General features: G+C 31.8%; 1 protein-coding gene across 1 annotated transcript in view; it reads right to left on the bottom strand.

Moving 5' to 3' along the window:
* Positions 1 to 4,193: 4,193 nt before the first annotated feature.
* LOC140051682 (uncharacterized) overlaps positions 4,194 to 21,123 on the bottom strand; it is a 36,429-nt gene continuing 19,499 nt past the window's right edge. Inside the window, exons 4-11 of the mRNA XM_072096973.1 lie at positions 20,127 to 20,287; positions 17,946 to 18,103; positions 16,978 to 17,140; positions 13,698 to 13,780; positions 10,327 to 10,447; positions 9,612 to 9,722; positions 6,302 to 6,453; positions 4,194 to 6,119 (exon numbers count right to left, since the gene is read on the bottom strand). Of these exons, the coding sequence (XP_071953074.1) occupies positions 5,607 to 6,119; positions 6,302 to 6,453; positions 9,612 to 9,722; positions 10,327 to 10,447; positions 13,698 to 13,780; positions 16,978 to 17,140; positions 17,946 to 18,103; positions 20,127 to 20,287 (1,462 nt within the window). The 3' untranslated portion in view covers positions 4,194 to 5,606. The remainder of the gene's footprint in view (positions 6,120 to 6,301; positions 6,454 to 9,611; positions 9,723 to 10,326; positions 10,448 to 13,697; positions 13,781 to 16,977; positions 17,141 to 17,945; positions 18,104 to 20,126; positions 20,288 to 21,123) is intronic.

Below are 21,123 nucleotides of genomic sequence, written 5' to 3'. Positions count from 1 at the left end.
TACTTTTACTTCATTGTTATATACTGTACATAAGTTTTGTTTATGTGTAGGAGAAAAATAGAGAAAAAGATTGATTACTCTGGCAGATCGACTAGAAGCAAAATTGATGCTTTAGGAACTGATGATATTCTGGGTGAAACACATGGTCGTCCAATCAGCAGTCACTTTAATCCATACTTTCAAGACTCAAATTATTGTCTGTCAGAAATCAGTAAACCCATTGAATCTAGTGTAGACTTTGAACATCCGCCTAAGCACGCTGTACTCTCGACTTTTATGAACCCTGATGAATAATAGTCAGTGCACAGCAATGTGCTTGTAAGGATTTTGAATGGACGTTTTGTAAGATTGAGTCTTCGGACCTAGTTTAAGTTGATACTACACCAGTCTTGACTGGTGTAGCACCCTCTGTTGGGAGCTTTCGGGATCGACATGGTATTATCATGGTTTTTATGTTACGTTGATGAATAAAGATCTTGTTATACAATATAGTCTGAAGTGTCGAATCTGTAATATGTCTAATCTCAAAGGCCCGTTTTCATGAAAGGGGACTAACTTTAGTCCTGGACTATCTCAAAATGGTATTCATGAAAAGGCACTATCTTAGTTTTAGACTAGTTAGTCCAGGACTAAAGATAGTCCCCTTTCATGAATATGGGCCAAAATGTTTACACTTAATGTTAAAAATTATTTACTAGAAAGGTATTGTTCTTAGGTGATTTTACTATTCATCAGTTTGATTGCCATTGAGTTATATCTTTTATTCTATATGATTTAATTATGATTATTTTAATTATGATTATTTTAATTATAATTAATTAAATAATAATATATATATAATAACTTTATAATGCCAAATCTAGACAAGTGAAAGCTTTTTTTTGGTCAAATTATAATATTTTAATTATTTTTTATTTACATTTTTGAAAATAAAAAGATATGTACAAATATTATTGTGGTGTCCATTCCTTTACAGTCAAACATAGCCTGATTGAATGAAGTGAAGTTTTTTTGCAATCCGGTTTGATTATCAATCAATCGTATTTTGAATGATTCATAATTGATGATAACGTAATACAGTTTTAATTTAAGCGCAATTAAGAGAAGCGTGTGTAGCCCATAATGAGTGCTATGACACACTTGAATAAATGTTATTGAACTTCAACCAATGTACACTTAATGACATAATAAATTAACAAATCATCATATTTTCATTATTTTTATTTGTGCACAATGCATGAATTAAAACATACGTTTAAATGTGAATACATATACCCCGCAATATTACAAATATTCATTTTTTAGTATGATACACTGGAACGCAAACACTGGTAAATTCATAGCAAAACATTGAAGGCAATGGAGTAACTTTTTATTTAGTGGACTCTTTTGATAAAAAATGTAAATCTCAGCCGATTGAGGTAGCCTATGTCATTCCTTATAGCTAACATAAAAAAAAAAATAAAATAAATTTCATGATAAAAAAAACCCCTTTAGAGTGTATACTGGCCCGGTATCTGCAGTAGATACTATAAACATAATTATTAATAAGTCAACTTTCCCGAAATCAACCTCATGAATTCTGAAATCCAGACTTTAAAAAAAAGTATAGCAATAATTAGCACTTGAATATGGCACTTCGGTATGTTACTTTCGTATTTAAAATATATTTAAGAATTTATTGTGTATCATAGAAAATCTTGTAACATTTATTTACCTCCTACAAAATATGAACACAACTGCAGATGTATTTTGTGGCTTAACAATAAAACAACTAACACAACCCCCACACCTCCTTCCAACCACAATCCTTTTTGTGTGATCGCCCAAAAATAGGCTCATCCGTGCAATACCTACATACCACAAAAAAAAGGTTGTTGCTTGCACAGATCACAGTCATTTAAATGTTACATGTTTGATGGCTAATATACGACAAATTATGTTGTTGAATTGCTTGAAGCAAACCCAGAAAAAATGAATAATGCCACATCAATCTTACAATACCAATGCCCAAGCTATGTTAACAACATTCATAAAACATGTTTTCGTTCATAATTACCAAGCTACAGTATCTACACATTTGCCTAGTTTTGTAAAGAATTTCAACTATTTATACTATAAAATGTCATATTCCAATGGAAGGAACAAAATTCAGATTATAATTATATTTAGAGAATGTTAAAGTTTTGTATATTATGTATGTTTGACACACAAATCCCATCCACATGTGATGCCTGTATCATGGAAGGTTAGGTTAAAGGGCAAGATACAGGTTCTACATGTGATGCCTGTATCATGGAACGTTAGGTTAAAGGGCTATGATACAGGTTTTACATGTGATGCCTGTATCATGGAAGGTTAGGTTAAAGGGCAAGATACAGGTTCTACATGTGATGCCTGTATCATGGAAGGTTAGGTCAAATGCTATGATACAGGTTTCACATGTGATATGCTATATCACAGATATTTACCCATGATACTGAAAGAAATTAGGTACAGTACCAAGTATCATAAACGTTTCATCTCTAATTTTAGATTCTATGATGAGATATGTCAAATGAATATTGAATGCTGAAAACAGTTAGCTTTCCCTGATCATGATATATCAAAAAAACATTATGTTACAATTACTGATGGCAAAAGGCATGATTGATTGTATTCATTTACAATTCATATAGAAATAAGACAGCTACCAAGATAATGTTAAAATAGTTACAACTAGAGCTATAGTAACACTATATAGGTAATATTACAATTTCCAGTAAGACTATATAGGTATTAGAGAGGTTTCGCAACGCCATGAATACGAAAACGTCACGCACACGTATTCCTTTTCGTAAGCCAGTACAAATCTGTTTCGCATGGCAACGAAATATTAAGGCCGCCGTCCAAAGCATGACCGGTAGGCCTACGTGTTGCTTGGCTGCCAAGGCCTAGCATAACATCAAAGCGAGTGAGGACTTAAAAACTGCTATTTATCAAAATTGATCTGGCAATTTAGTAAATTACTATTAAATGTGCAAAATAGATCAAAACCTATACTCATTTTATAGTATGGTATGGTAATATTCATCAACACGAATGTTTGACGTATCCGTTTTCATTATCGTATTCATAAGATTGCGAAACCTCCCTAATGTTCAAGGAAATAAACCAATATTAAAACCTATACTCATTTTATAGTATGGTATGGTAATATTCATCAACACGAATGTTTGACGTATCCGTTTTCATTATCGTATTCATAAGATTGCGAAACCTCCCTAATGTTCAAGGAAATAAACCAATATTAAAACTTAGTCAAGGCAGTGTTGTCTACTGTAATAGCTAACAGCTAGATTCCGTCAGTAGTTATATTACTGGTAAGGGTAAACTAAATACATATATATAAAATGTTACGTTTGTTTTAATTTTACCAATGTTTGTTGTGAACAAAAATGTGAAAATATTTCATTTAATACTCTTAAAAATATATATATATATATAAATTTGAAAGGCATATCAACTAGAAACCACCCAGTGATATACATATGCTTTTATACCTTAAACAAAATTTAAAAACAAAATGCCCATTACAGAATTAATATAGCAGCATACATTTGCACACACATCCTTAATTATATCTTAAACTACTACACTTATAATGCCCTTTTTTTTGTTAAATTACCAATATTTTCACCATATATAAATCTAATGACAAGCGTCTTTTAAGATCAAATAAAATCAAAATATTTTGTCTATAGTAAAACCTTGAAAAGAACATAAGTCACACAATTCGTCAGATTGCCCCACGGGGGTGGGGTAAATTTCTTCAAAATTGGAATACAATTCTTAAAATATTTGGCCTTATTAAAAGACCTTTTCTGGTAGAACATTCACATATATAAGCTTAATTATTAATGCCCTTATTTGGAACTCTCAGAACATATAAATATGTATCATCAGTACCACATATTTAATACATTTACAGCAAAATTATTACACCAATGCATATATATAAACTATGGTAAAATAACCTAAACACAATTCAGAGAATAAAATTGCATACCCATTATAGCTTTAATTATTTGGCTACATAAAAAAACTTGAGGCACTTTTTGTGTTTATTCAACATACTAATTTTAAAAATATATTTGAACGTTCCCCTATTACTCTACAGTAAGGCAGACAATCCCCCCACCCCCCACCCCCTATTTATTTATTTCTCTCATTCTATATAAAGGCAGATAAAAAATCTTCCCCTCCACCTTAGTACTAAACCAACAGTCAATTACTAACATCATTAAACAAGTTTGTAAACATATACAAAATCAGTCACTTTAAGAAGCTCATATTTTGTAGTCCCTAAAATAAATGTTATTGATCATTTTGTGAAAATGTATTTCAATTGTGAGTTCCTGAATAAATTATTCAGGTTAATAATAGAGTAGATAAAATGGAGTAATTTATTCAAACAACATTTTGTTGTTTCAGTTGATAACATTTTAACCCTGATGTTTTTCCTAAAGGCTAGGCCTATGCTGTATCACCAGAGCCAAGCTATTCAGAAGGGCCCCGCGCCACAAAACAGGGGAGGGAGAGACAGAGATACTGCCGGTCGTCGGGTGGTAACTAATAAACGGCTATATTTACTGTATATGATTTTACGCTCTATCGAACACAGGATATTCGTCGTCCTCCCCTACCATTGTATTTCATAAAGTCCCTATTGTCTATCATCAAAAAGAAAACTAAACAAAAACCCAAAGAGAGCAGCAGCATTTCAATATCAGCAGTAGTTTAACAAACATAATTATTGAAAAATCAACAAAGTTATTTCAGCTTGCAGTGAAAATAAACAATTTAAACCTTCATTAACCAAACACCATCAAGCAGTTACTATAAACCGAACAAATATGTGTTCTATTTTACTTAAATATAGTAAATACTATGTTCATTATATTCATGAATTACCAGACAGTTAGGTACGGTATACAAACCTCCCAATAACAAGTCACATTTAACAATTCAATATTTTAAATATATGTTTATTCTTTATAGAAAAAAAAATAAAATTCAAATAATTTATTTACTACTGTTTTCAAAATATTATTTATCCCTTTACAATTCCAAATATACATATTTAATTCCAAATTAATCAAAGTATTGAGATTTACAGTACATAACTAAATAGAACAAGAACAATAGTATCATATACTACTACTACTGTTAAAATTATAACATTTAACATGTACTTTAAATATTTAAGTACAAAAAATTTACCACTTCTAAACAATCCTGCTGACCGCAATAAAACCATAAGCTGCTTATGAATTGATTTCTCGTTGTCGTACATCTTCTATGATCACCACATACCCATCTTCTCTTCTAAACAATCCTGCTGACCGCAATAAAACCATAAGCTGCTTATGAATTGATTTCTCGTTGTCGTACATCTTCTATGATCACCACATACCCATCTTCACTTCTAAACAATCCTGCTGACCGCAATAAAACCATAAGCTGCTTATGAATTGATTTCATGTTGTCGTACATCTTCTACGATCACCAAATACCCATCTTCTCTTCTAAACAATCCTGCTGACCGCAATAAAACCATAATCTGCTTATGAATTGATTTCTCGTTGTCGTACATCTTCTACGATCACTGCGTACCCATCTTCTCTACAGACAATGAACTTGCAGTTTCTCTGTTGCAACTTCTTCTCGAGGAGCTTACCTTGCATTGCAATCTTCTCTGATCTTATAGTATTACTAGCCACCTTTGGCCTCACGTATTTAGATGTATCCTGTGCTATGGGTTTTGAACCACCACTGTAAAATGATGCGTCACCGGCAAGCCTTGTATAAGGTGATATTGAATCTTTGCTATTGCCGCTATAACCAGATAGATCTTCCTCTGATACAGATTTCACGTAATCTTCACAAAGAAGTAACTGGTATTCGACAACTTCAAGTTCACCACTGTCACTCACTGATACCGAGCGGTATTGGTACACCGGTGGCTTCTCAATTTTCACCTCTATGTTTCTTGGTAAGTTATCATTGTTTTCATTGAGAAGGGTGTAAAATTCCTTGTCTTTGTGATCCGATTTGTATAGAGTGGAATTTTTATACTCCTGTAAAATAAAAACGTTTTATTAACAGATTCACAAAATATAATGTAAAGGGTAAAGTCAACACACGATTAGTCAACATGGATACAGGGGCAGACGCAAGGTTTCTTTTACTTGCCCAAACAACCCCGCATGTTATTTTCTGGTCTTAAATACATTTGAACATAAAAACTTGTTTAACTTACTGGAAATGAAGGAATGTTCGGCTCTGGAACTGGTTGAAAGAGAGTAGTGAGCTTGTGATAAACGAGGCGGGTTAGAATCACTGTTAGAATTATGAGCGGCACAATTAGGCCAACATACAGAACATATCTATCTTTAGAATTACTCGTAATATCTGTAAAAAATAATTAGAGATGAACTAGCAGACGTAAAAAGTATATAGCAATAGTTCCTTTATGCAGTTATTCATTTATTTTATTCATGATCTAACTGGCTTTTCACTTAACAAAAACATTAACATTAAATAGAGCAAATAAGGTTTTTTTAACTATAATTTTAAGCACTAAATTGTACTGTATTTGTATTGTATGTATCTTTATACTTGTTGCATACATCTGTTGAGATTTGTGCTTCTCTTTAGAGAAACAATACAGTTATTGCGTCCATTGAATTGCCTCAGTTTTAGTGAAAGGAAATGAGTTGCTAACTTGTTACTTCTTTAGAAAAGCAAACATTGTGACTAACATTTATATATTTATGCAATATGACCAGATGTTAGTTACCGATGTTTTTGGTTTTTTTTGGTTATAAATTTAATCCATAATCACCCGATTCTCTATACTCCATATATGGTATTACTGCTTTAGTATCATATGCAAATTCTGTATGAATCACATGTGACGGCTGTTATGTGTTAATTTTAGGCTAGGAATGGCACATGTGATACATATGTTACACTGTATTACACAATTTTCCTTTGATACTGTAGCAATTATAGATACAGTACCGAGAATCAGCCTGCTATTGTTTTAGGCATAAATTTCATCATTTTTACCATAAAAATGTATGAACATTAATACCAGGGAACAAGCCATCGTTTAAATTCTCCATAGACTGCTTACACTAATTCCCCTATGGTATTTTGCATAAAACAGTAAAGTACATAATATGCTTAAAGCCATCTCAAATGTTTTGATTACGCTAAGTAATCAATAATGACTTACGCTATGACGTGTGTATCTTTAATACTTTTAACATTTAAGCATCAAGTATGATTTATTTGAAATGTGTTTAATTATACCAATTAACAATATGTGATGGAGGACACTTCCACTATAAACACAAATTGTCATATGATATACTGTCTATTTTAACATTTAAATGTTTTATTTACGCTTATTTATTCTTTCTAATTGTACTACACAGTATCCCAACACACCTGAGTGTATCCTTGCCATTTGATTGATTAAATTATGTTATGTACAGTATCACATCCCGCTCAGTATTACTACTCCATGGAGAATTGATATTTAATGATTATAGGCACTAGTGAATGGCACGAATGAACGTTTTCTAAAAATGTTATAATTTTCCGACTGCCATGCAAAGTTGTCGACTGATCTGCTTTTCAGAATTCATTAACATTTATTTGAAACAGTCCGAGAAAAAAGGAAAAAACAAACAAGCATACATATATTTACATTTACAATAAGTTAAATGGTAACCATAAACAGGAACTGATTCAGGGATTAGAAATAGAAGTAAAAAAACTTGTCTTATACCAATATAATAATAATAATTTAGGTACTGTATTTGTATAGCGCCAGTACCAACTAAACCAAAGTAAAAATCAAAGGCGCTTGTATTAAAGATACGTTCTTTAAAAAAAATAGCAATAGATGTTGATTTAGTAATATGTCGAGGGAGAGAATTCCAAAGAGAAGCAGCAGAGAACATAAAAGACCTTTTTCCTTAAGATTTGGCGAATATTCTAGGAATGATTTAGTAATATGTGGAGGAAGAGAATTCCAAAGAGAAGCAGCAGAGAACATAAAAGACCTTGTCCTTAAGATTTGGCGTTTACTCTAGGAATGATTTAGTAATATGTCGAGGGAGAGAATTCCAAAGAGAAGCAGCAGAGAACATAAAAGACCTTTGTCCTTAAGATTTGGCGTTTATTCTAGGAATGATTTAGTAATATGTCGAGGGAGAGAATTCCAAAGAGAAGCAGCAGAGAACATAAAAGACCTTGTCCTTAAGATTTGGCGTTTATTCTAGGAATGATTTAGTAATATGTCGAGGGAGAGAATTCCAAAGAGAAGCAGCAGAGAACATAAAAGACCTTGTCCTTAAGATTTGGCGTTTACTCTAGGAATGATTTAGTAATATGTCGAGGGAGAGAATTCCAAAGAGAAGCAGCAGAGAACATAAAAGACCTTTGTCCTTAAGATTTGGCGTTTATTCTAGGAATGATTTAGTAATATGTCGAGGGAGAGAAATCCAAAGAGAAGCAGCAGAGAACATAAAGGACCTTTGTCCTTAAGATTTGGCGTTTATTCTAGGAATGATTTAGTAATATGTCGAGGGAGAGAATTCCAAAGAGAAGCAGCAGAGAACATAAAAGACCTTTGTCCTTAAGATTTGGCGTTTATTCTAGGAACAACCACTAGGTTTTGATCAGCTGAACAAAGACAAGCAAGAGGGGTGTAGGAGCGAAGAAGATCAAGAAACAGAAATCAAATAGTGTTTGTCATCTATAATTGCTTCAATTAATGTTATGTAAAGTCCTGCTGATTATGAGTTTATCATAGAAATTTAATATATAAATGTTAATTGTTCTACTCTGTGTCTAGTCTCGTTTTCTTTTACAATGGTTTAGTCCTAGCCTACCATCTAGGTTCCAAAGATGATACAATTGTATATGTAAATTATTATATACAATTATACAATGTGTTAATGTTGTGTTTGCAAAAACAAAGATTTGATAAGACTGTGATTTGGGGAGGGTAAACATAGCATAGATGGTTAGTAGTTTTTGTTTATTAGTTTCTACAAATAATATTAATAAATCATTAAATATTTATAAATATGGATGGTGGTCACAATAAGTCTAGAAGTAGACTTTAAGCAGAGGCAAACACTAACAAAACACAGTTGATGCTGCTAGGCACAAATTTGTAAGTTTCATGCACAATAGCCGTGTATCACCATGGTTCCCTGTTGCTGGAAGATTTGGCACCAGCGGCCCAATTGAATGCAAGTTAATTTTTTTGTTATAAAACAGTTAATAATAATACAGTTTTTTTGTTAAATATTAGTTTAATTGGAATCTGGCAACTCATGGAAATACTCTCCCTATTCAACTCAAAAACTTTTTTCGTTTCATCCTTTTTTGAAAAAAAAACTCCCACTTCTTGTCAAACATTCACCTACCTTAGATTCTTTTAAAATTAATTTAAAAACCGTTGTATACTATACAATCATTTTTTAACTGGTGAGATAAAAATGTTGATTATTATTATTTTTAATTATATTACGTTTAATCAGTTTTACCTTGTTGTGTACTAGGAACACCTGCTGGGATGGTTATATTAACCATTTGAGACTGTCCAACAATGTTGTATGCACTCAGATATATTGTGTAAGCCAAACTTGCATCCAAGTCTGAAAAATAAAATGTAATTTAATTTTAAACAGGTGGTAATTAAATTATTAGACTTTATAAGTTTATTATAAGTCAAAAAATCTCTCCAGGTGGAATACCATCCTGAGATGAGGGAATGTCTTATTGTATTATAGTAAAAGTAGAGTTTATTTTTACGTTAATATATACGTATATTCTTATTTTCTATGGACCAGAAGTTACAAAAATGAGAGATTGAATGAATGAAAGAAAGCTATATTATTATTGAAATCAGATTTTACTAGAAGAAATGTTTTTATCTTTTATATGTAAAAAAAAGTGTTTATGAATCAAAAACACCAAAAACAAATTCATACTCCACATGTGTCTGTCTACACTATCAAACTAGATAAAACACTATCAAACTAGTTTGCTAAAAAAAAGTGCGATGTGCCCAAATATGGTAGTGATATACCCAAATATGGTAGTGATATGCCCAAATATAATAAATGGGCGAAAAGTCACATGAAGTTTGATAGTGTAGACAGACATTTAGATGAATACTCTAATAAAAATAATCTATATTAATTCTGACAACACTAGATAATTAAAGAGTGTTTGATTAAAAAAGAAATCTATAAATACCTTTGACATAGTACTGCGTACTGTTATATGGAATACTGATGACTGTACACTTGTCTGGTGCACTGCAAACCATTATATAGTAACCCAGAATTGGACTACACGCCTTTGTTAACGGAATAGGCTAAAAGAAATCAACAAAATATTATAATATCATGTTCATCAATATATTTATAGTCTAAATTTACCTAATTTGTTCTAAACAAACTAAGAGATGACCACCTGAGGAATAAGAATTAATTGAACATAAATATTAAAATTGCCTCTGCACTAATAATTAAAACACTCCTAAGGACCATGTCAAAGTTAATACCCTGCAGTTATTACAGCAGTAACCACATTTTATTCATTCCTTAACTAAATTATGCAAATATTAAATAGTTTCTTTAGTACTTATTTTTGTAATAATTTATGAACCTAAACATATTGCAATTCTTTCTCATTATCTGTTTTGAATCTAGATGGAATACTATAGATATAAACATTTATTGCTCTATTGCAAAATGGTATTCATACCAGCAAAAAAAAGAAGAATGTTATTGTTAGCGAATTAGGTTTTCATATAAATTAGTAATAGTACAGAGACATAACAACAGCAACCACTTTATAACTTATACAATATTGCAAAATGCGTGGTTATTGTTGAATTGAATTGAATTGAATTTATTTGGAAAATCATCATAAAAAATACATACAAAGTGATAACATAAATTACGGACATTACAAATAATACATTTATAAAAGATTTTCCAGGATAGCCCAAAAAGCTTATCAGCTTATTTCCATTGGGATCCTTTTACAATCTAAAATAAAAAATATAAACATTACAAAGTATAGAATTAAACACGTAAATATAACAAAAACAGTGATATAAAAAACAAGTTAAATTAAAGACTATGATTGACTTATAAAGTTATTTGGTCAGAATACCACAACACATTTAAAGACACCTTCCCTACGTTTTTTAGATCTATTTTAAAGCCCCATTCCCTACGTTTTTTAGATCTAATTTAAGATCACAAACTATATTTAATGTAAAAATAATACTATATGGTCCTATTGCGATAACTTTTTTCGTCTTTAAACGGTTAAAAATGTGAAAAATAAGTCGATTCTAATAATTATAGCGGCCCGCTATAAATCCCAAAATGCATTGCGCGCGGATTGATATTTTTGTTTTTCACCTGTAATTCGCCCACTTTTCGATCGATCGTGAAGCCAAAACAAATGGAAGACTCCTAACTTTTCAGCGAAAATACCGGGTTTTCCCCAATTTGCAGCAACTATACAACGTCAGGCTAGGTATATAGCTAGCGTACGATGTTCGTACGTTATCGATGTTTACTAGCTAGGCCTACAAAACTAAGCCTAGCTAGGCTAGGCCTAAGACCGTCCACGAGAGGTCGATCGCCGCGAGCTACTTAGGTAGTGCATTGTTTCTCACTTTTTATCATAATTTACCATAAAACGTACATTTAAGACAAGGAATGACATGGTTTAATGTTTTTAAAGTGATATATATGTATTGTTTTCCAAAAAACGTCCAAAATTGCAGGGAAGGGGTCTTTAAGATCACAAACTATATTTAATGTAAAAATAATACTATGTGGTCCTATTGGCATTGTGATAACTTTTTTCGTCTTTAAATGGTTAAAAATGTGAAAAATAAGTTGATTCTAATAATTATAGCGGCCCGCTATAAATCCCAAAATGCATTGCGCGCGGATTGATATTTTTGTTTTTCACCTGTAATTCGCCCACTTTTCGATCGATCGTGAAGCCAAAACAAATGGAAGACTCCTAACTTTTCAGCGAAAATACCGGGTTTTCCCCAATTTGTATCAACGGAGTCTGGCAAAAATAGAAAGACAATTAATGCAGCAACTATACAACGTCAGGTATATAGCTAGCGTACGATGTTCGTACGTTACCGATGTTTACCAGCTAGGCCTACAAAACTAAGCCTAGCTGAGCTAGGCCTAAAGACCGTCCACAAGAGGTCAGTCGCCGCGAGCTACTTAGGTAGTGCATTGTTTCTCACTTTTTATCATAATTTACCATAAAACGTACATTTAAGACAAAGGAATGACCTGGTTTAATGTTTTTAAAGTTATGTATATGTATTATTTTTACAAAACCTCACAAATTGTAGGGAAGGTGTCTTTAACTGTGTTGATCAACTTTGCATATAAATGTATTATAGTGGAACCCATATTAGGGGACACCTTTGGGGCCAAATAAAATATCCCTTTGAATAGGGTTTAACTATAGTGTTATTGCATATTTGCTCCTCCCACAGGGGTTCCGTTTTAAGCATAACTGAAATTTCAATTGTGTTTATACTGTATTTTCTAAAGTAATTAAAGGTCATAGTGCAAATGCAAACTTTTGGTTTGTTCTTTTAAATTTATTCAACTTCTCACTATAAAACAGTACAGAAAGACAAAACACATTAGTGAAGGATAGGATCAACAGGTGGTAAACACCTCTAAAACGGTCCCAATTGCACAATGAAAACATATAACTAGAAAGCCACTCCGAGAGTGCATACCTCCGCCTACTGTAAAATTCCCCTACATAAGATTTCTCCATGAAAAAATATATTTGTGTGTGTCTTAATGCTGTTTGAGATTTAGGCTTATTTCACTACAAGCATGTGTATGCGAGTTTGGTGTAATGGTTATGTAACATTAACAAGCCTTTCAATTAAACAATAGCTTCAGTTGACTAACAATAGAACAGCAACGCAAAAATCAAACAAGTGAATTTGAAAAGAAATAGGGTTTTTAAACTACTCGCATCAAAAAAGGTGTACATTAAATCAAATTATGTTTTAAAATTACAAATCACAAATTATAACTCTTGCCTCTTGTACAAAAATGAAGTTTTTTGGACAAGTAGTTCTCGAGAAAATGCAATTTCAGTTTACTTGTTACTTTAAGACTGCTCTCCGGCTTTTGAAAAATTCTGTCCTATCTTTTAACACTAACACTAACAGGTCTGAAAAGTATATTAAAAAGTGGTCCAGAATTGGGAAAATTTAAATCCCAAAATTTAATTGGCGGAGGTAAATTAGAATATATAATATAAAATATATATAATGGCCTATATAGCATATTGTAGATATTTAAATAGAGATTATAGATATTAGATAGAGATTATAGAGATTTAAAGCCATAAAAGCAATATGTCTGCAGTGTTAATACCTTTCTCAATTTCAATTTAGGTTTTATAATTAAGGCATAACATCACATCTTTCAACAATCATCTGTGATTTTCTCATGACATTTTCAATGAAACTGATCAGTTCAATGTAAACATATAATTTTTAAGCAAAGAACTATTAAAAGGGATACAGGTTTGTTAATAGCTACCTTCCACATCAATAAAACACGTCGGCTGTCTTTCTTGTCATACAGATGTTGAAAATCGATGTTATGTATCTCTCCAATAGGCGCTGTAAGTAAAACATTTCACATTTTATTTCACTGTAAACTTTCACCTACCTGTACTGTAAACCAGTGGCCGTATTCACAATTCACATTTAGGTAAGGGAATCACCAATCATTAAAATTAAAATAATCTCTCGAATCCAATTGAATAAGATTTAAGGGAAATACTTAAATATTTATTGAGTTAAGTATATATGATATTTATTAAGTTAAGTGAAATACATAATATTTAATGGAAATATCTCACTTAAATTTGATTGGTGAATAGAGCCACAGGCTTTGAACCAGAAATATATAATCATATAATGAATAAAAAAACATTCTCTATATTTTATACCTTAAGAGTATTGAAAAACAAAATTAAATAACTATAAACTATATATTTGCAGTTTATAGCCATCAGCGCAATCTCGGTGGTCTAGAGATATGAACGCCAGGCTAGTGATCTAGAGGTTGTGGGTTCTAGTCTCACCCTAGAATTACTTGCATATATTTTCCCAATTTATTCTCAATGTACTTAGTACAAAGTACAAATTACGTCAGAGTAGGGCAAAACATCTGACCAATTATATATTTGCAATTAGTTAGAGATAAAGGAAAGATATGTTATGTTATGATGCTAAATATAAATTTATTAGCAAAAGGCAGTTTTATTATTTAACTTTCAACAATAGCAAACGACATCAATCATTCATTTGTTTAGAGCCGAGTTATACTGCACACGTACATGCAAACCATTCATGCATGGTACAGTGGCACAAAATGTACAAGATCGTAAACATTTTATTAGAGAAAGTAAATTACATCTATTGAAATGAAAGGTACAAATTTATTGAGAAAATTGTTTTTGCCTCCAGAATTATATTTCCAAGTATTCATACATAATTATATAACATTATGCCCAAGTTTAAAAGGGTTTATGAAAGTCAAAGTCAAAACGTATGAATAGAATAAATGTGTGTATATGATTGTGCGATTAAGATATGGAGGCAGTTAGCTGCTTCAATGGCATGGATACAGTCACTCACTCGAAGAGTCTTCTCGAAAGAGTCCAGTGTAAATTTTATGGGGTTACTTCGCTCTACTAGTTCACGCTTTCTCTGGAGTGGACAGAAAATAAGCGTCTGTAATATGGGTGCCAAGAACCCTCAGGGAGAAAAATGAGATTGCGCTGATGCCTATAAACTGCACATATATAGTTTCGTTTTTGATTGATATTTAAATTTATTACACTTTTAAGGACACTGATCTTGAAACATCAACTAATTCACAAACAAAACTGAAGCACTTAGCTTTCATGATTGTCAGTATGTATTTATTAAGTAATTTAAAAGGATGAACTAATTTGAGACTCTGTATAAATAATTTCATCTTGTGTTAGAATATAGAAAGATTTCTTCATTATAAACCAACTGTTATTGACAGTTTGCTCTAACTGTCAATAGAGCTTTGATCAGAACTAATCCTGCTTGTTTTTTGTAATTTAGGGCTGATTGAGCAAAAATTTTAGTTTTGAAAGAGCTGACTGTATAGTTATACACACACAAGGTAAAGTACTCCATGGTTTAGGAACCTTAAGTGGCCCTCCAACGCTGGAGGCCTCAGGAATTTTTAGCCTTTTTCCAACATATTTTAATGCCTGTTTTTTCCTCTGGGAACTGTCAGGGGCCCCATAAGCTCCGGGGCCCCTGGGTTTAGCAAGTGAGCGCTCATAGTCATTATGCCACTGACTCCATGGCATTAGGTAATGTAAAGATATGATTAATTCCGAGATAGGCGGTGTTTACATAACCGTCTACGTTCAATAATCACCCTAACTATCTCAGATGTTCCATGATATGTAGATTTGATAAATATAGCATAATTTAATATTCTGATTAATTGAAGTTACCGCTTATTGAGTACATTACCCGAGGGATTATTAAAGTTACTCAGAACCATACGTATACAGCGAAACAATTATTAACAATTGAACAGACATTTTCAAATGTTAAAAAAAGGTTCAATACAGAGTACATCTAAATACATTGTTTATATATTTATCTTTTGGAGTATATATAACTTCAAAAATGTTCAACAATGCCATAGACCAGCAAAAAATGAATTGTATACTTCAATGATTTGCTTTGGTAATTTCAATTTCATGCATTTTGCAGAATTTCATTTCAACATTTTATTTATCCTGTTAAAATGAAGTATGCATCTTCTCCAAGGAATTCTAGGTTTAATAGTAAATATCTTATCAGTAGAAACATGCCTCATTATAAACATGAAAAAAATAATTAAAAGATGAAACATAATTGAAAAATAATAACATAATCTTCATTTCTGTAGGAGATGTATCAAGCGTGAAGAGACAGACAACATACTTTGATATTTATCAATTGTTCTATACATTTTTTTAATTTTTCTTGACAACATAATTCTGCATAATTATATGTTGCGATCTACGCACTGACAACAGGCCTTTGGCTATCTAATCGAAAAATTATAAAATAATGTTCATAATATTAATGTTTTCTGTATATATATTTGTGTACATAATTTTAAGTATGTACAAGAAAAACGTTATATCTAAACATAGTTTTTCCAATATTTTCCAACTTTCTATAGGCTTATTAGCTGTAGATGTAGGCTTTTTGTATATCGCAAATGTAATGTATAGGATACTGTTTATATAACTGTATAACTCACAGCTTTATACTTTATTTGTGTATAAAATTATATATTTATTTTAGTTAAGATCATGGGACTGCTGACTCTTGTAGTTACAGTAATCATATTACTTTAGCAGTCCCTGACCAATTCATCTTTGTACATTGTATATTATGTTTTGTTGGTCAAATAAATAAATGAAATGAAATGAAACTGTAAATGTACTATATTTTACAGTACTGTACTGTATAATAGATACTGTATTTTACTGAAGGCCTTAAAGTAGATGTGCAGTATACTGCATAATGTGCATGGTACAAATTATACGATATGACACAATAATTTCATACATAGGTTCTTGAAAGATCTAAAGCCTTGTCTAAATTATCAAACTCTAAGTGACAAAAAAATGTGACGTGCCCATATATGGACATGATGATGTAATATCACTACCATATTTGGGCACATCACACTTTTTTTGTCAAACTACTGTAGTTTGATAGCGTAGACAGAGCATTAAATTGAAAATAAATATGTTAAACTTTACCAAGCTGGGTTGTTCGTACAGACACAATGTTAGACCACGCACTTTGTTTTCCCGTCACACCTGAAGTTCTACATATGATTTTCACTTTGTAGCTAGAACAATGATAAGGTACGTTGGATACCGTCTGAGAATAAGGAGGCTTTTGAGTGTGGCTATCCTTCGCCTAAATACAAATGTAGAAATAACATCAATTTAGCAAGGCTACCAAAAGGGGCGCTGCTGTATAACAAAGCCACTCCTAGCAACCACTAGCATCTAGTCATTGCCAGATGCAGATTGGTTGACAAGTACGCATATCAATGGTTTAACATAAAGAATTATATTCAGATAATACAAATTTAATCACAGTTCTTTAAAATGTTATGATTCATGTATATAAACAGCTGGAATATGTTAATGTAATGTCTACAGAAATTTCAATAACCTGAAACCAGATAATACTCCTTTAGACTTACGGGAAACGCTACTTTAATAACAAGAAAAAACAGCCTATTCCAAAAAGGTGAAAGCACTTACGAAATGTTTAAATTATATCTACAGTTCAAGAAGATATATAAAAAGAGAAATGGAACACATGTTGAGTATTCAACGTTTTAACAATCTTTATCTAAAAAGATTGAAACTTCTAATGTTGGAATGTGTTTTGTATCTTTATTTCTTTACATAAGCGGCCCATCCAAGGGGGAGGGGCTGGCGCTACACAGCTGGCTTTCGTGGGTCCATAAAGGGGGTCTAATTCAAATTTCGTCAATTTCTAGTTAAGCTTGGGGATGACAACAAATACCTCTACCTTTTAATTTTGAAAATTAAAATGCAAAAAAATAGGACATTTATTTTCAAACTTTAATTTACAATGACCTGGGCTCCTTTAATTCTGCCACTGCAAAATTATATCCACTGTTCGGAAGGTAAAATGCTTAGCTCAATGAAATCAGAAATTTATCAAACTTATCTTTAAACAGCCTCACCTCTCTCCATTTGTTGTCAAACTCAGACTGGTACTGTATCTGATATGAAAGTAACTGTTCGTTGTCCAGAGGCCAATCTTTTGGTACAGTCCATGACACTTCAAACGAGTTGCTTGTTAGTGGCTTAGCAAAAACTTTGCTAGGCGGATTTGGTACGGCTAGATTGACAAAAGAGAATTAATTGAATATTCAGTGGACACCCCAACTCATTAACCCTTTGAAGACAAGGTCTGTATCCCATACAGGTAATTTACTGTCCCAGGACGCGAGGCCCGTATATGTACGGGTTGACTTTTTGGGGTCACTGAATTGCACTTTATGAGCATTTAAACAATTTTTTGGGAGGCCAAAACATTTCACATCAATAAAACCAACAACAATTGCAGAGAGTTACACAATCATAAAAATGTATTTGCATTTTTCCTAAACCTATTAAAAATATATTTAGCCTCAGTCACTTGGGGTATAAACCTCGCGTCTTCAAAGGGTTAAGGGGATACTTTTAAGTGAAACGAAAATATATATTTTAACACTACAAGCAGCTCCTATTTAGGGGACACCTACTGTATATTAAGTGACACTTACTGTATATTAAGTGGACACTTACTGTATATTAAGGGACACCTACTGTATATTTAGTGGACACTTTGTTGGGTCTCAAAGGTGTCCCCTTAATAGATGTTCTACTATATTTTCCTACCAGTTTTAAATAAAACTAAAATACATTTCAATATAATTATTAGGCCTACAAACTGTGATACTGGTAAGATTTGTCACTTGGTCTCAGATAAACGATAAAGTAAAGAAATTAAATCAACAGCATTTTATTTTTCTGCGCAACTGTCATTTCTGTCCAAACAGTTTTCTATAGGAAACTCTCATGATGAATATAGAATTAGAAATTATATTACAAGTGAAATATGTATTTTTTTTACTTCAATTATCAATGTTATTGTTAGTTCAACAGAGCATGTTAAATGATTTATCTTATCTCATGTTATTTAAATGCCGCTGGAATATATTTGATTCTATCCAGTTAGTGAAAATAAATGATTCAATTTATTTAGAAACGATATTCCGTACCATGACCGAGTATAACCCCAGGCTCTAATAGGTAAATCCATTGTTAATCTAATCCGAGTATAATTCCACCCTATAATTTTCATACCAACTCGACCATAAACAGTATTTTCGCGCATAAAGAGAGTTTAAAAAGTTCTCATTTTTCTAGGCTTTAATAATTCCTATGGTAAACTATGCTTAGGTAATAACCACTAAGTGATTATGTTTGATGTAGCTTACCGTTAATATTATTAAGTTATTATTAACACTGAAACGTCCGATAACATTTAATACAAGGTTATGATCATAATCTAGCTAACAATTGTAGAATAATATAAGACAACCTTGGAAACCCACACAAATACATTACACAACTCTTTCTATGCTAGTGTGTGTAAAATGTGCTAATGCTGCTTAGAACAAAATAGTCAACAATTCGGTCAGAATGATACAATATAACTTGCAAACACATTTATTTCAACTAAAATTTCAAAAAATCTATACTGTATAGTAAATCTGGGGTTTTCATAAAACTAAATGCTTAAAGATGTATTGTCCCCCTAAAAAAATAATTCTTAACAAAATTTTGGTTGAATATGCCATTTTAATGTAACATAATAGTTATCCACTTTGAGCAAAAATTGGATCAAAAAAATAAATATATTTATCTGAAAATACTGTATTTTTTTTAAATGGTCAAACAAATTGGCTGCGACCCAATGCCAATTGGGTTTTGGTTGAATTTAACCATTTATTTTGTCATTTTGTAAGCGAAAAACATTTTTTTCACGTTTTCTTTTCTACGGAAGTGATTAACTTTATTAAAACTACAAAATAACATATTCAAAGTCTGATTTAATTAACCTTCATTTGTTTTTGTTTTTGGGGAACAATACATCTTTAAAGTTGACAAAACTAAAGTTTCCTGAACTTACTGTGTAATAAGCAAAGTACTTAAAATTACCACTGGGTAAGACTCTTTCAGGTACAAAAGGGTCAAATATTGCCATGTTATTTAGGCCTAGATTTACAGTGACCATCAGTTCCGCTGCTGGTCTAATTTGAAAAGGTCACTTTCTACTTTTTACAGTTACAGCAGAAATAAACAAACTTTCTCACCACATTCCATTGCTGAATAGTAGGTCTGTAAGATTTCGGTTTGGTTTTGAAAGGTGGCGTTTATTAAGATGCGCCGATAATAGCCAGATCCCAAGTTATGAATATCACAGATATAAGAACTGTTGATTAATGGCGAATCCTCACAGATAACGGAAGAATCTCTGCAATGTAGATTATGGGTTTAAAAAAATCATCAATAAAAAATGTCAATATTTAATATTTATAAATCTATTTGTAGTAAAAGTGGTTTTAAAGCTTTAAAGCTATTGTGCTGTAAACTGTGTCAGATCCATAAAGCTGTTACTGTATATGGGAAGTATAAAGTACCAGTAAAACATGTTTTATATAATAGGGAGGTTTCGCAACCTTACGAATACGATAATGAAAACGGATACGTCACACATTTGTGAAACTTTTGAGCTGATCCCCATTTCATATTCGTAAAGCGTATTCGTGTTGACGAATATCAGCAGTCATATTCGTAACTACAAAACGAGTATAGTTTTTGATCTATTTTGCACATTTTGCATTTGAATCAGGAATGATTCATGATTATAATATAATTATACTTTTATTGAAAGTAATTTACTAAAGTAATTTACTAAAATGCCAGGAAAATTTTGATAAAATAGCAATTTTTAAAGTCTTCACTCGCTTTGATGTTACGCTAGGCCTAGGCAGCCAAGCACCAAGCAATACGTACCTGCGCTTCCCTCACATTATAGTTTACTTTCTATTGACTATGCTCACATTTACCGCAGTCATATTTTGGACGGCGCCCTCAATATTTCGTTGCCATGCGAAACAGATTTTTACTGGCTTACGAAAAACGAATACGTGTGCGTGACGTATCCGTTTTCGTTATCGTATTCGTAAGATTGCGAAACCTTGCTATTATATTATAAAAGAGAAAAACTTTAAATTATAGATTTTAATATTACTTAAACGCCTTGATTCAGCTCTGTTTGTTTGTCTATTATTATTAAGTAAACTGTTT

The sequence above is a fragment of the Antedon mediterranea genome, chromosome 6 (assembly GCF_964355755.1).
Source record: "Antedon mediterranea chromosome 6, ecAntMedi1.1, whole genome shotgun sequence".
Taxonomy (NCBI): Eukaryota; Metazoa; Echinodermata; class Crinoidea; order Comatulida; family Antedonidae; genus Antedon; species Antedon mediterranea.
Note: the sequence above shows the minus strand (reverse complement) of the source record. Positions and strands in the feature narration are given on the sequence as shown.